Raw genomic sequence first — 16,931 nt, forward strand, 5'->3', positions numbered from 1 at the left:
TGCAGAAGAGGCCTACTGAAAAACTGTGAACTCCCATCTTTACTGTCCCATTGTTAAATACAATAAAGCCCCAGATTTCCCCATTTGTTTCCACAGAAGCCCATTACTGCAGGGATAACTGGGGGCGGGGGGGGGGGGGAAATGCCATTTGGCATTTAATATCAGCTCAGAAGCTGGACAGTGTTAAATTGCCACACCACTCCAAGTATGTTTTTCATCCTTAAGGGAGTGCAGTGTACCAGTTAAGACAGTCAGACGAAGACCTGAGAGAGAGATGTTTTAAATGTCCCCTCGGCCATGCAGCTCACTGTGAGGAGTCTCTCAGCCTGACTTACTTCACAGGATTGCTGTGAGGATAAAATGAGGGAGGGAGAAACATGTATGTTCTTCCACTCCATCTCCTTTCAGCTCTGACCAGTACGGCCATTGTCCAGATATGACAGGAGTTGTAGTCCAACATCTAGAAGACACCTTTGTTGGCCACCCTTGGCGTAGAGAAGTAGGGAGGGGGCAAAGAGGTTCAGGAAGCTGAATCTTGCATCTACTATATTGGCCTTCATTCCCAGTTCAGTCAGGACTAGCAGGAGACACACAGACAACAGCCTGCAGGTAGAGCAGGCCTAACTGAGGTGGGCAATAAGACCTAGGGCAAACATTTGTGCATCATGAGCAACATACCACACAAAATTGAGGTGGCGCATACATGCATAACAGGGGCGGATGTCAATAAGGGACCGCATGCCACCAGGCCTTGAGCCTGCTCAAACTGGGAAACTGAAGGCCAAGGGAGCTGCCAGCACTGAGAAGTGTGATGCAGCGAACATGAGATGGGATAGAAACCTGCCCCCTTGGTGTGTTTTGGCTCCCTACACCCACCCAAGAACAAGCTGTTGCAAGAGGGCAAATGATCCTTCTCTCAAGCAGCACAATGAGGCAAGGTTCAAGTAGGGGAATTTAAAATGTAGCCTGGAGGTTCAGCTACACTCCCATTTCTAGGAAAAGGGATAGGGGAGGAGAAAGAACTGAGCCAGCTGGAAGAGAAGGGCTCAAGGCTAGCTTCCTCCCTGGGATTGTCATCATGTGCTGGGCAGCAAACCACACTGAGCCTCCTTGTCAGGGTCAGCCATCAAAGAATTTGGGGGAGCTGTTGAGGCAGCTCCAAAACAGAGGAGTTCAGGGTCTGAATGTGAGAAATCAACAGAGACAAGTTGGGTTTGGGGAGGCTGGAAGCCAGCGCTCAGAACCAACGTTTTTGGGGTGGGGGTGGAGGTGGAGGGAAGAGTGTTTAAAAAAACCCCACTCCCCACTGTCCACAATAAATGTGTTCTTTAAAAACACACATTTTGTCAGAGAGAGGGAGGAAAAACACATCCTGCCGTTAAAAAAAGCAGGGGGACCCCTCCCTCCTGCCAAGGCTCCTGGCCAGAATCACCCTCAACAGGGAGAGAAAGAACAGGCCCTCGATTGAGAGCTCCTCTCAACTGCCCTGCCAGGAAGGCTGCCCAAGGAGCGTTTTAAAGGTTACTCCTGGCTAGGATCCGGCTTTCGCCATGATAAATCACCTGGCAGGGCCTGGGAAAACAGATCCACCAGTGCACAAACACCAACTCAAGACTAGGGGCAGGGAGGGGGAGGGAGAGAAAGAGAGCAAAAACTTTCCACTTTGGCTGTGTGCTTTGGAAGACTGGGCAGCTACCTGTAGTGCCGTCCACATGGCCTTTGGGCTGCTTCCCTCATGCAAAAATGAAGTTTAACATGGTGGCCACACTGGTTTTTCAGGAGGATGTGACAGGGTAGTTTTTTGGATAATAGTTATGAGAAAAACAGGGCAAGAAGAGGAGCAATGAATACACCCAAAATGCCCGACAGCAGTGATCAAAGGGAGACACACAGAAACTTTATTCAGCACCAGCTTTTGTGTGTGTGTGTGTTTTGAGGGGAAGCAGCGGCATGCAGTCAGTGGACTATGGAGACTAGGCCAGTCCCCTGAATGTTCCTGGTAAATTAGAGCACAGTATAGTCATACCTCATGTTACGTTTCCTTCATGTTACGTTCTTTCAGGTTACGTCCCGCAGCGACTGGGAAGTACCGGAAAGGGTTACTTCCAGGTTTTGCTGCTCGCACATGCGCAGAAGCGCTAAATCGTGCTGTGCACCTGCGCAGATACGGCGCTTCAGGTTGTGCTCTCTTCATGTTGCGAACAGGCCTCCGTTCGCAACCAGAGGTACCACTGTAAAGTATTGAAAGTCTGACGCCTCCTTCCCAAAGCCCGAGAAACTTCTGCCCGGCTTAGAGAGGGGTGATGTTCATGCACACAACATTCCCGCCACCACCTTCACAAGCTGGAGCCTCTGGTCCCAACTGTTCCCCTACAAGAAATTTCACCACATGCCAACGGGGGGGGGGGTCCCTTCATGCCCAGCTTCTGGTTTTCCAGGAGAACCTGGCCAGCCACAGGCTCTTGATCCAGCAGGGCTTTTTGTGTTCTCTCTCCACACACACACACCCCTTCTTCACTTGTCCTACAGCACTGAAGAGGAAAGTGTCAGTCTGCAAGCCACCAAGAAAACCAAAGAGGCACATGCTCTCCCCTGCAAAAACACCTGGTGCTAGCGAGGGGAGAAGCAGGACCTCTCCTCTGACCCGCTGGGGGTGGTGAGGAGGCCTTTAGCTTTAATGCTCCTGCCTCACACAGATGCCTGATGATCGTCTTCCAAAGCAACTACTCTATTCCGAACTTCAAAATGGAAAGTGTAATGCTGGTTTAAAGAGGTTTAAAGACTCCCTCAAGACGAATCTTAAAAAATGTAGTATAAACACCAACAATTGGGAAACACTGGCCTGCGAGAGCTCCAGTTGGAGAACAGCCTTTACCAAAGATGTCATGGGCTTTGAAGACACTCGAACTCAGGACGCAAGGGAGAAACGTGCTAAGAGAAAGGCACGCTTAGCAAACCCTCACCATGATCAACTCCTGCCAGGAAACCTATGTCTCCACTGTGGAAGGACGTGTGGATCCAGAATTGGCCTCCACAGTCACTTACGGATTCATTGTTAAAAGCGTGTTTATGGAAGACAATCTTACTCAGCTACAAGTGATCACCAAAGAAAGAAGATTGCTCCTGCCTCAAGGATGACTGAGCCATCCTGCTCCTTGCACGTTTGAGGCACAAGTGCTCTGAGTCTCTTTCTGTCCCTCATCCTGAAGACCCTTGTCATCTACGTGGCAACTCTAACACTCCTGACCATGCAGCTTTCTTCTCTTTCTTTCAGAACCCTTCTACTTCCTCAGCTTAATTCTTCCAACTATTCCTTTCTTCGAGGGGGGGGGACGCTTCCCTTAGCACTCCTTTATTCCATCTCCACTCGCTCCTCCCTCAAATCCTGCTCCCTCTTCACTTTCCCCCTTTTTTTAAGTGCATTGTTCTCTTTGCCCAGGAAAACCACTTACAGACACCCTTCTGTGGCCATGGTTTTGGCACCAAGTGAGGCACTGAACACAGTAGCAACTTGTTGCTCAAGTCCTTGGCAGACCTTAGGAGGCGGAAGTTGAGTGCAAAAGGACAAAGACCAGAACCCTGACCGTAACCAGGGTGGGACTCAGAAGCCAGCAGACCAGAAGGCAGGCATTTTTTTGCCACAGAAACAAGTCAACAGGGGTGGGGCTTTCGGTTTAGCCCATCAGAAGAACCCAAACATCCCCCGCTCTTCATTAATCCAGAACACAGAATTCAAGACTACAAGATCAATTTCCCCTTGCTCTGTTTTTTTAATCCATTACCCCCATTTCACTCAGAGGCCACACTGAAAGCTTTGTTCTACCAGAGTTTTAATGAGAAGCTTTGTACAGACATCTTGTCCTTAATATATATTATAAAAAAAATACAGAGATTACGGACACAGGGGAGATCTTCCCCATCACAGCCAGATGGTATCAATAGGAGCACATAAGCACCACACATCATGCTCCACTCATGCTCTCTTCAGGCTTTGGATGGAGTAAGTGAAACTACCCAGAGTCTGGGGGAGCAAGTGCAGCTAAAAGACAGCAGGACAGCCTTAGAGAACATGCTGAAATAGACCAAGCCAACCCTCGCCACCACGAAATGCTTCTGGCCCTGGTAGCCCAGCCCCAACTGCCTCCCCAGAGAGACAGACTTTGTCTTCCTCCTCTCCTCCACCTGTGAGAAACAGTCAAGCAGCAGTATTGTTCTGGTAAGTTCACATCCAGTCTCTTTATTGGGGGGGGGGCAGGGGCACAAGGATAAAGAGAGTTAGCCGTCCACTCAAAAGCTATATCACTGAAGGGGGGTGCAGGACGGGGAAGGAGCAAATAATGGTGGATGAGCAGGTCACCCAAACCCATGCCCAGAAAGTGAGGGGAGGGGGCTCAGCTAGGCTGCCCCCAGCCCCATGAAACATGAGTGTACAGCAACCAGATGGAGACTGGCCAGAACCACCAATATGCAGCAGGGGAATCATTCTTCTTTCTTGTCTCTTGGTCCATCGCAGGCCTCCTGGGAGAAACAAGGAGGGTGGGGGAACAACATGGCGTTACGTAAGAGGAGAATTATTTCATTCAACTGTATTTTTAAGCCACGTTTTGGACAAGCCAGTGCAAAGTGGCTTACCACAGTTAACTTCTCCATTTTACACGCTTTAGGGACAGTTGTCTTGTTTCCCCATGCTGATCTACCCCCCCCCCCGTCACCTTTTCAAAAACTGCAGCCGAGTAAATAACACTGAATTCTGCAAGTGGTTTATTTTTGTGCTGGTTATGGGGAGGAGAAGTTATGCAGTGCACTAAAGGCCCCACAGCTCAAGCCACAGAACTCTCATTCCGTCATCCCCTTTGGCTTCTGAGAGGACAGCAAACACACACTTCCAGGCATGTGTTGCTGCCATTATGGCCTGGAAATCAGCTTTAAGTGAAGATTCCCAGGAAACAAAATTCCTTATTGTCCTTTGCCACATGCTGCGCTTGTTACTTTTGCAGGATAAGGCAGACACATAGTTTTGGATCTGGAGTTTCACAGAACTCTGCAGACAGCAGAGCAAGGTAGCAAGTGGACACCTTGCAGCAGAAAGCGAACTACAAGTCCATTGTCATTTCAGGCAGATAATAAGCAAGTCGCAAGGCCTTGCATGCCCAAATGTACACAACAGATTTGACTCCCTGCTGGCCGATGACGCAATATCTCCATTCAAGCCATTGTCCTTTGTATTCTGCAAGGTCATAAGCTGCTCATTCTTAGGCGCATCATTCAAGGCTGCTGCATTTGTTTTGCTTCTGTGCTGTACATGCCTAATGCTGGTCAGTGTGTGCACCAGCCCCATGAAAGGCAGCTTCTGTGAATGTATTTCCACAGCAGCCAGTGGCGATTCCCTACCCTGACCAGTTAGGGATGCTCAAAAATCAAGGCTGTTTGCATGCTGAGAGAGAGGCCGCCTTGTGCATTTATGGCTCAGGTGACTTCCCCATTCATAGCTCAGTCTTAGCCCCAGGCATCTTGAGACACACACATCTCCACAAATTCCACCAGACTGAGCCACATGGCTGAAAGGATATCATCTTAGGGATAGCCCTGTTCTGCTACTCCACGCAGTAATGGTAACTTGAGGGACAAATAGGCATTCTCAACAGTCCTTCTGAAAACACAGTTTTGCCTTAGCAGAAATGCTGCCCCCACAAGATGGCCAGGGACTTCCAATGCAATTCTATCCTGTGCCCAAGTGCAGAGCTCAATTGTCTAGGAGGGACAGCAGCTGCAGCAGCAGCAACATTCTGCCTCTCTGCCAACTAGTCAGCCCTTAGCACTGCAATCCTACCCAACGGGGAGGATCAGCTTACACAACCCAAGGAGGGGGAAGACCACCCAGCTCCCTACAGGAATGCAACCTGGAGAAAGCTGGAGGAAGCTGCCCAGAATGGCCACGAAGGCAAACAGCTGCATGAGCAAAGCAAACTAACAGCAGCTACGGCCCACAACACTCCTGCCAAGCTAAGCAGATGCCAGAAATTGCCAGCTAACAGAGGTTCAGATACCGTCCTGGATTCTGCTGCCCATTCAGAATCCAGTCTTTCTCCTCCTCACCCTTCACCCTGCAAATTCTCCCTTTGAAGGGCTGCGGTAGTGCTCAACTTAAGTAGAGCAGAAAGGCCAATGCACCCCTAATTTTGATGTCTGGGCAAGATGCAGAGCAGTCTATCAGCATCCTGTACAGGGGACCATCTTCCCTGACCTTTGGTGATGCTGGCTGGGGCTGAAGCTCAACAGTATCTAGAGCGAACCATGCCAGCCCACAATACAGGGTGCTTTGGAGTATGATGGCAACAAAGATGAAGAGCTGCGCGTGAAATATTAGCTCAGCAGGATACCTCACTGCAGAGAGGAGTTCCCACGCACTGTTTAGCATTTGCCGTCACTTAGTTCTCCCCTCCCTTTGAAAACATGCTTCAATCTGAGTTCCTAAGACACCAGCTGAGAATGCTGCTGTTTGCATCCACACCTCCTCAACATGGCCTTCCCCATCCTGGTGCCTTCTAGAAGGCTGTGCTGGGGCTCATGGGAGGGCACCAGGTTGTGGAAGGCAGCCTTAAGGAAAGGCCAACATGAGAGCCTCCAATCACCACCCAGAAACAATGCTCAAGGGCATGTGAGTAGCTGGAAAGGTCCCTATCCTCCTCCTCCTCCTCGCAGGGCAAGGACATATCTGCTTCCCTAGGTACCCAAAGGCACACTGGCCCTTCAGAAGCAGGAGGGTGCCATTCCTCAGCAGTGCCAGCCTGCAGAGCCATCAGAATAGCAACAACACTGAGATCCTATTTTTAAGCAGCTGGCAAGGCACACTGTTACTGAGTCTTGGCAGCCGGATCACACCAGCTCTGGGGAGGGGAGGGGGAAAGCAGGTGGTTGCAGCACACAGGCGAAGCCAAGACAGAGCTCAGTAAGGACTTGTGGGCTGAAGGGAGCACGGGGATGAGAAGGGATTGGAATGAGGATATTCAGAGCAACGCCCATTGCAATCCAGAAAGATGCTGCGTGGGGGGTAATTAAGCCCCGAAGGCAGGAGGCTTACTCAGCATGGGTTACAACAGAATCTTGAAACTTTTTTTTTTAATCATCCTAAAACTGAGAAAGAAGAGGCGGTTGCTGTCCCTGTCCAACCCACCCAAGCTCCACCATGGAGCAGAGAGCAAGCAAAACGCAGAAGACTCGGCTCATGTGAACTGTCTGGAGCCCAGTCAAGCCTTCCAGAACCGCCCTCCCCAGCTGCAAACTTCTAGAGCAAAAGGGGCAAGCCCTCGGTCACGAGCTATGGGAGAACTGTGCAAACGATCAGGTGCATTCCCCAAGGGAGGCTTCCTGGAATGCCCAATGGGGACTAAGGCTGTGTACACGCCACACAAATAAAGCGCATCCTGGGAACTGTAGTTTACTCCTCACAGAATTACGATTCCCAGTGCCGATGACAAGCCACAGTCCCCAGGATGCTTTGGGGGAAGCCATGTGCTTTAAACGCAAGGTGTGTACGCAGCCTTGGATAACAAGAGGGGCTGGTTAAGCTGGGAATTGGGAAGGGGGCCAACACAAGATTATGACTGAAAGGGGGGGATATTTTCCCAAGACCAAAGAATTGCCAGTAAGCTTCTGGAGAGGACAGTGACACACAGAGAAACCTCCTCCTTAGATCTACTAGAAAATATCATTTGGTCCCAAAACAATAGTTGGGAGGCAGTTCCTGAGGTTTCCCACCTCTGATAACCAGACCATAGCTGTCAACTTTCCCTTTTTTGCAGCAAATTCCCTTATTCCAGCACCATTTCCTGCTGCTTCCCAGATTGTTAGATATCCCATAGACTGTCCCCAGGACAGGTGAGGCTGCTGATCCCTTATTTTCAAATCTGAAAGTTGATAGCTATCAACCAGACATCACTATCTCAGTCCCAAGCTGCTGTTAATGAACTTGTATATAGTCCTTCACTCCTGAGTTTAAGTCCAGCCTGGGGAAAAGAAAAACATCCTCCACATCTTTGCAGGCAGTGCTGCCTCAAGTCTTGTTTTAAAACCCGAGCAGCGAGGGGCCGAGCCCCTTCCGCACTTCCTTGAGGTGGTGCCGGGCCCAGCATTGTTCCTCCCTGCCCACCTGTTATCAGCTCCCAGGTGAGGCAGCGTCTTGTGACCTGCTGCTTACGTGCAGAGAGAAACGTGGAGGGCTGTTTACCGGGCAGGATTCCCAGGCGCTGCCAAGATCCTCCCCCTGGCTGGTACTCCGCGAATGGGAGAGGCTGGAGTAAAAAACCCGCAACCAAGGCTGGGCAGCTTCTCTCAGCCACTGTGTGCAGATTAGGTTACCCTGGCAACGAAAGCTGGATTATTTTTATACGTGTGTGTGTGTGTGTGTGTGTGTGTGTGTGTGTGTATGCTGTGTTTGTTGTGGGCTGGCCATTTAAACCTAGCCAACCAGTGACACAGAGTAGGAGAGAAGGCGGGTCTGCGGCAGAAGCAGCTGTAATCCAACAGACTCAAAGCCCTCCCTTAAGAATGCAGAAAGAACCTCCATTAATGTACCAAAGCAACTCATCAACATAATCACACACACACACGCACACCCAAAAAATAAAAGACTGACTACTCCTTTCTTCCTGCTACAGGGGTGGCGACTTTCAGGGGACCCTGTGAAGGGGGAGGTTCAGAAGCACCCACTGCATGCACAAATGTGAAACCTCCCACAACACATTCAAGGACTGGAAGGTAGAGACTGTCAGCAACAAGATTCCAGAACTTGTGGAAGGCTCTTGCTAACTTTTAAGGATATCTGATGCAGTCAAAAGGTTTGGGGTGCAAGGGGTGGGGGAAGAGAGCACACCCCTGAGGAGGTAATCATGGGTTGTAGGACTATGAGCAACAGGGGCACCGCTCCTGCTTTCCCTGAAAGCTTAAACAACGGCAAGACACACATTTATTTTCAGTTACAGCTGAAACTTCAGAAGACTCCCCAGCTGCCCTCATCTGGAGGAAGATTTGTTCACAAAACTGGCTTTGCCCAGCAGGAGTGACCATGCTGGACTCACCGCCTCACACACAGCTGAAATCCAACAAGGAACAAAGCACAGGGCAAGAAAAAAGGAGGTTCTACTTGGGATGCCTTCCTCTCAACCATTGTAAAGGCCAACCGCATCCGAAACCTTACTGCTCTAGAATCACCCCATTCTTCCCTTATTTATGCATTCTGGTAACTGGGAAGCCACCTCTCTTTCGAGGAAGAATGTCCACAGGACACTCAAGTGAAGGCAGGAATGAGGAGCCCCCCCCCCCTTGAAGCTGGGGAAAAGAGGAAGACCAAGAAGCTTCCTTCTCTTAAAACCAAGCAGATGGGCCTTCTGCAACCAGATGTCCTCCAGATCTTCTTGGGGTCCCACCAGCTCCAACCAGCCTGGCCAATGGTTAGGGATGATGGGCACTGTAGACCAACAATATTTGAAGGACACCAGGCTGGGGAAGGCTGGCATTGACGAACTTCAGATTCCCAGAGCAGCCACAGTACTCATGGGACAAACACTCTCTCTTTTTTCTTTTTTTAAAGGGTTTTTGATCCCCAAACCCCTCATCACACCACCACCACTGCCTTCTTCTTGCCCTGCTCTAGAACACAAACACCACTGCTCTTCCTGGAGCAAAACACCAACTCAAGCTGGAACCCGTGGAAGCCAGGGAGAGGACGGTTTTTAGAGTTTTGGAATAGTCCAGCCAGACACAACAGTGGCCTCATGCAGATGCCAGCCAGGACCCTCTTGACTCCCTCCCACCCCAGAACAGATATTTGCAACCCCACTTCCCTCCCCTGGCACCTGGAGCTTGGTGTGTTCATGCATCAGTCTGTCATACTCCTTGGTGAGTCCTTCGGCCTGTTTGCGCATAGCCAGGGCCTCGTTCTCCGCCTTTTCCAGGGCTGGGGGGGGGGGGTAAAGGGGGAAGAAAAGCACAGGTTAGAGCAATCTCTACACTGACCCAGATAATCAGGCAACAGCAAGCCAAGTCACATGCATGTGTATGTGTGTAAAAAATGGATCACTGCAAATCCTGGTTTTCCAGGAATAGAAAACCACAGACTTTCGGATCAGAGGAGGAGCTGTGATCTTCTACCAAGTTCATTCCTCTGACTTCCAACTCCATGAAAGGACTGAGGTGAGTAGTTTGATTTCTAGCACTTACTTAATAAAAATTGTATGCCTGCCTTGATCCAAAGATCATAGGACAGTTTACAAAATAACTTAAGGTGGCTGCAGCCATGTTCCCATCAGCTGTGGCTATCAAATGAGGATGCTATACAGCTTAGCCACTTACTTCCCTCTTGTCTTAATGTTGAGATCACTGAACAATAAGCTAGGCTGCTTCTCAATTGCCACTTTGCCCACTGCAGGGTTTGTGCTTGACCACCAGCATAGACAGAATTTTAAAAAGTAACGCTCAAAGACATGGATGGTGGTTCTAGAGTGTAATTAGTACTAGGCAAGCCTGAAATAACCGATTGGATCATGTCACCACAAGCACATTTCAACTATTCTCAATAAGCTCTCATCCAAATTTTTGTTCTGAATTAGGACTGTGCTTCCTGGTCCAAATCACCTCTAACATTCACCAGTGTTTTATTGTGGGAGCAGAGAACCAGAACCCTAACCCAAACAATTCCTACAACCTATCATGGGAGGGGAACCTCCAGCCCACACAACAAATCAGAGCCACCAGAGGCCCTAATTGGGCCCACAGGGTAGTTTCTGCCACACCTGGAGTCACCTATGACTTCAGGTGTGGTGCAGGTAAAGCCATATCTGCAAAGGAACAATTGGGAGCCTAAAGGTGCACTCTCAGTTGCTCCTTGGCAAGAGGAGCTTGCATTCAGGGCCTTTTGCATGTTGGCCATCAACGGCACAGCAGAGTTTTCCAAGCAGAGCCAAGCTGTACCGAAAGTCGAGCTCGTGGTTAGCGCTGAATTTAAATTTAGTGTGCCAAGTGCAAGCCCCTCTGGGACCAGATTCATTCTGAAGCTTGCATTTGGCGCCAAATGCAAGCTGCACTTCCTGCGCTTCAAGGCTCCGGATGCAGACAGCCAGAGAGCAACTGGCGCACGTCCCATGATAGCATTAGCATCACTGGAAGAGAGAGACACCCAAGGCTGGTTTCTGTCAGATGCAGACCTGAAAGGCTTTGAGGCTCCTTAAGAAGACTCAGAGAATATTGGGAAGATGCTCCTTCCTTCACTTTCCTCACTGGCTTCAAATAGCACATAGTTAAGCTATTCAATTATTTCCCCTGAGAAGTAGTGATGGCTACAATCTTGGACAGCTTTAAGAGAAGATCAGACAAGTTTGTGGTGGATCAGCCTATCCATGACTGCTAGCCATCATGGCCATTTCACTTCCATTGCCAGAGGCCAGTTGCTGGAAATCACAATAGGGGAGAGGGCTGCTGTTGCACTCAGGTCCCGCTTGCAGGCTTCCCACAGGCATCTGGTTGACCACTGAGAGAACAGGAGGCTGGAATAAATGGGCCATTGGCCTGATCCAGCACATGGGACACTTCCCTTGTGGAGGACCACTGTGCTAAAGAAACAGAGAGCTTCTGGGCCAGAAGAACAAGTTGTGCCAAATTTGGCAGGTTTTCTGTGGCTTAACAATTAGCACCATTTGGGTGTTAGACTGGAGAGAAGGAACAAAACGCAGCACCCCTTACAACAGCTATACAAAAAGAGGGCACACTGGAAGAAGAGACAAGAGATCAGTTCAACCCAGGCATGCACAGCCAAACACCCCCTGCACCCCCCCAAAAAAGAAATCTGAGCCACAAAATAATAATTCAAGAACCTTAAATAATTCAACAAACTTAAAAGGTATATTGAGCACTTCTTGTGTGCCTAGTGTTGCACAGTACACAACCAGTTACAGTCCTGCCTGGCCACTGTGCCATTCACATGGGAAGGGGGAGTCAAAAAGAAGCTGGGAATGTTACACAAGCCCACCAAGAACTGAGAAGGTCGGAAGGGCAATTGACACCCAAAACTTCCCAGCTCCAGGATTCCTCCAGCACTGATGTCAACCCCTCTAGTTTGCCAGCTCTGGAAATGAGCCCTGGAGAAGCTGCTCAGACTGGTTGATACTGCAACTGAGAACTGTAGCCCCCCCCCCCGTGTGTGTGTGTGTGTGTGTGTGTGTGTGTGTGTTTTCAAATACATGCAGCATGAGGGGAGAGAGTATCCCATTATGTCATTGCAAGGTTTTAGAGTAATGTGCAAAGACCCTGCCCTGCTACCCTAAAAAAGCTTGCAATGTTTATTTGGAGTTGGAGTTGTATTGGAGTTGGAGTTCTTTTCACACACAGTACTGGTTTTAAATTGTTTGCGTATCTACTATACAAACAATTATAGTAGACATACAAATAATTTCCTTGGAGGACACCTGGAAAATCGTTTGTCTGCTTCCTATGCATCTGGACACTGTGAAGATACCATAATCCAATTCTGCATTACGGTTCTTGAGGTCAAGTAACGGGTTTTTCATCTATCGGATGCCAATCTGAATCAAGATGGCAGGCTGAATCTTACAAAACAGTGTGGATTTTAACCACTGATTTCAAAATTGCACTCAATTTGATGCCGTTTCTTAGCATTCCCAATCATTGTTGGGTATGAGCTTGCCAGTATAAAATAGTTTACATACAGAATTGTTTGATTGTCTTTACTGCGAAATCAGATCAAGATATTTTATGGGAAGCAATTCATCAATTGAATCAAAGAAATAAATACATTTGACTGTGGAGGAGACACAAGGACAGGAGGGAAGGGTTTAGCAGTGGTGAAGTATGGTGCCAACAGCACCAAACAGCAGCATTCCCTTCCCACTAAGTGACTGTGCTCTCACACATCTCCCACCCATTCCAGTGGGGCTTATGCAGGAGAACTTTCCACTTGACTGTGCGCCACAGCTCAGAGCAGCATCACCTACACTGCTGCCAGAATCAACCACTTCGCAGGAGGCTACCTAGGACCAATGTGAGCAAGTGGCGCTACATCAGCCTATGCTGCATGTCAACTGGGACAGGAGAGAGAGGAATGGAGAATTTGTGGGCATTGGTCATCAGGCTGGGACTGCCAGTGTGTGCCAATGTGTGCAGTGCCCAAACATTCAGATTTGAAGAACTGAGTGCACCAATTAGTGGTCCCCATCATCATTTCCCTTTTCAATAACTAAAGAGACCAATTCCAAAGTTGGACATTGCTTTGTAGAGCAAGGAAAAGAGCATCCTCACAACTATAGAGAACCAAAGTGTTTACAAACAAACTCTTCAGGGCTCAGTCCATCTATTCCCAAAGTCTGGTGCCAAGTGAAGTATTTTTAAGCAGGAGAGGGGGGGGACAGAATTCTGAGATTGTACATGAGGAAGGCACATGGCTGTACAGTTCTAGAAGTATAAATAGATGGTGTATCACCCTTTCGTCGGCATCTAGCCCGGATGATCCAGCTGTACACAACTGGGATGTGGGGGGAGAGGGATAGTCCAGGGTCTCTAATAGGTCATGCCCTTTCCCTGTAAGTTACTGGGCAGTGGCATCTACCACACAAGGTCATTTTACAGCCAGGACTGGAGGGGGCATGCGAAAAACATACTCCACCAAGTCTCTCACCTTTCTTTGTGGAAGCCAGCTCATTCTTCAGTTTTTTCACTTCACCCTGCAGTGCTTTACTCTCTTCTTCACCTCCAGCGCCTTTGGTGTCCAGATCTGTTATTTTCACCCCTGCTTGCTGCAGTTGCTGAATGAGAAGAACGAGAGAAGGTTAGAGGACACAGGAGAAATCAATCCATCAATGAGAAATAGCTTGACACAAGACTTAATGTGTGTGTAAAGACAAACCCCTGTCCTGTACATGGTCAGCTGGCTTTTCTCCTGACCCTTCTCCCTAACCTACCTTGCAAAACTTCAGTGTCAACCCATTTCTAGGACAACTGACACAGCCAAAAATACTAGATAGGCAAACCACTACTGCAGAATCCGAGGAAGTAATTTTGGGATTACTCTTTAGCTCAGAGACCAGGGGCGGCAGCAGCGGCTGCCTGGAGGACTCCCAAAGAGAGAGAGAGGAGAGGAGAGGAGGCTGAGGGAACGCTCCACAAGGGAGGGTGTTTGAAAAAGGGTGAGAGGCTGCCAGCACTGCAGACAAGGAATGACATAACTGGGCTCCTGAGCCCCACAGGTGTGCCACAGAAAGAATGCAGTTGTTTAAGGGAGCCATAGGCTCAGAAAGGTTGAAAACGTCTGCTCTAAAGGGATGGTCAGCATTACATTCAGCGGTCTACAATTTCCCTTGGCATGGCAAATACACATCTGCTGAGCATGGCAAGTCTCCATGTTTCCTTCCAACCTGAGGACTAGAAACCTCGCAGAAACTGGTACTCATTTGATGCTGGGCTTCCCAAGAGGAGGAGAACTATAGTGACGGTGCCCCTACCCCTCTCCTACTCTGAGGCTGAACCTTGGGCAAGGGGCAAAATCCCTGTCCTCATGCTTTGAAGGTCAAGGACTGGGCCCTTCCTGCTGCAGTAATGCATGGCTTAGCGACCAAGTCATCAAGTATGCAGACCCATCAAGTTTGCAAACACAGATGCAGTGGTTTAGCATTGGGGGGGGGCCACAAGGGCAGACACCCCGGGCACAAAATGACTCTACATCTCTCTGTGATCTCCTGGGTGGCACGATGCCATTAGGCAGTTGAATGCACATGAATCCATTTTCCTCCTTCCCATCCACCCCTGTGCGTGGCCCCAGGCCCTGGCAACCCCTGCTACACCACTGCACAAACAATCCTCATATGAGAATGGGGAAGCTTAATAGTGAGGCCTGCCCAAGACCAACCAGGAAGCTCATGGATGAAGCAAGATTTGACCTGGGGTCTACCTATTGGAGGACTCTGGGCAATTTTACACAATAAAATGCCCCATTTGAAATACCTGTATCTTGCTTTATAGCCCGGAGGTGCTCTCAAGAAGTGGCTTACGAAAGTTTTTCAACTAGGGTGATCTAGGCTCTCGCCCTTTTCTATTGCCAGGCAGCAGCTCCCACCAAAATCCTTTTGCCTCCAAGGAGCAGGGAGACAGCTGCCTCTCGCACACAGCCTGTGGTTGGATTAGCTGAGAGACTCGCCTGCCATGTTCCACAAACTTCCCAGCCACCTCATTTCCATCCTATCACTTTCTCCCTTTTTTGATGCATATGAAAAGCCACCCTGAATCCTGTCGTTCTCCTAACATTTCTTACTTTGGAAAAAATCCCTGAAGGGAAGTGTATCCCATAATAACCAGTCAAACAATAGGCATGGTGCCTACACACCCCTGGAAATGCCAACCGCGAGTGTATAAAACAACGGACGTTGCTTCTGGGCAGCTCAAAGGGAGCTGGATAAGCCCAGGACAGAAAAGGGGACATTTTCCTAGGCAAAGAGGAACCTGAGATTTTGGAAGAGAGAAATGGCTGCTGAAAAGACAAGGCATGGGGGGGGGGGGTGAAGAGGAGAATCTTTCATCCTCAAACTGAGCCTCCATGGGGGGGGGGGATTTGCATAAGCTTTCTCCAATCATGGTTCGTCTTATATGAGAAGAAGCAGTTGTGATTGCAAGCACTGGCATGACAGGCACAAAAGCGACAGCCTGACATTAGCAATGCTATGTATAGAAAAAATGTTATACAAGACCTTCAGAGCAGAGATGCCCAAGCCTGTGGCACACGACACGACAGCAACTGAAGCTGGGTGGAAAATCAGCACAGACCAGAATGAAGCGCTTCTTCACACAGAACAGTTAAAACTGTGGAATCCGCTACCACAAGGTGCATTGGCAGCCACCAACCTGGGTGGTTTTAAAAGGCAAGTTCATGGAGAATGGAGCCTATCAAAGCCACAATGTCTACGTTCTGCCTCCACCGACACAGGCAGTGAGCCAGGCGTCTGGAGAGACTGCTGCTGTGCCCGGTCCTGCTTTTGGACTTCCAAAAAGCATCTGGTTGTGAGATCATCAGCATTTTATTTGTATGCCACCTTTCCACAATTAAAAACAATGCTCAAGGCGGCTACAACATGACAAGATTGACATAATTACAAAAGTCATAAATAAACCACATAAAAAAATACACAACCAAATGGAAAACAATTTCCACATAAATCAAAATCTAAAACTAAGATTACAGCATTAATATCAGTTTGAAATGACAAAGGTAAAAAAACCAGCAATTAAAAAAAGAAAAACGGAGCCCTCTCTGCCCAGCAGCGGCGCCAGCAGTCCTTTATGGAGCCCGTCAAGTGCCGCCCTAGGCCAGTTGGAGAGTGGCAGGACTGGGGCCCTCAGGGGCTGAGCAGGAGAGTCCTCCTGGGTAGCCGGATCCAGCAAGGCTATTCTTAATGCCCTCAAGTGTGTTTATATCCTGTGCCCTCCATTTCTGGAAACCCCTTGCTTCTCTCCACTGCTCAAGTAAAAGGGACCAAAACTTTAGTGACGCAGGCACTGCCCTGTGGAACTCCCTGCCAGTAGATGTTTCGCAGGAACTAGCCCAGAGGTCTTTTGAAAACCATACCATTCTAAGCCAGATCTTTGTAATATGAATTCTCTTTTTTAACAAATCAGGGTTGACTGGTGTTTTATCTGTGTTTATGCTTTCATGGACATTTTGTTATTTTATTCTCATGTTGTATACCACATCTCTCTCTCTCTCTCTCTCTCTATATATATATATATATATATACGCACACATAAAGAAAGAGATTCAAAATACACAAATATTCAACTGTGTCGCACATACAACTGCTCCATTGCCACTTCAAGGGCCACTGAATCTCCTTTCACAGAAGTTACAACATGCATGGATTCTTAAATTCAAACTGCTT

At 48.8% G+C, this 16,931-nt stretch overlaps 1 protein-coding gene across 1 annotated transcript in view; it reads right to left on the reverse strand.

The window, feature by feature from the left end:
- Positions 1 to 3,813: 3,813 nt before the first annotated feature.
- Positions 3,814 to 16,931, reverse strand: part of BCAP31 (B cell receptor associated protein 31) — a 39,234-nt gene continuing 26,116 nt past the window's right edge. Inside the window, exons 6-8 of the mRNA XM_081894827.1 lie at positions 13,685 to 13,811; positions 9,855 to 9,955; positions 3,814 to 4,518 (exon numbers count right to left, since the gene is read on the reverse strand). Of these exons, the coding sequence (XP_081750953.1) occupies positions 4,480 to 4,518; positions 9,855 to 9,955; positions 13,685 to 13,811 (267 nt within the window). The 3' untranslated portion in view covers positions 3,814 to 4,479. The remainder of the gene's footprint in view (positions 4,519 to 9,854; positions 9,956 to 13,684; positions 13,812 to 16,931) is intronic.

The sequence above is a fragment of the Podarcis melisellensis genome, assembly GCF_964234715.1.
Source record: "Podarcis melisellensis genome assembly, chromosome: 17".
Classification (NCBI taxonomy): domain Eukaryota; kingdom Metazoa; phylum Chordata; class Lepidosauria; order Squamata; family Lacertidae; genus Podarcis; species Podarcis melisellensis.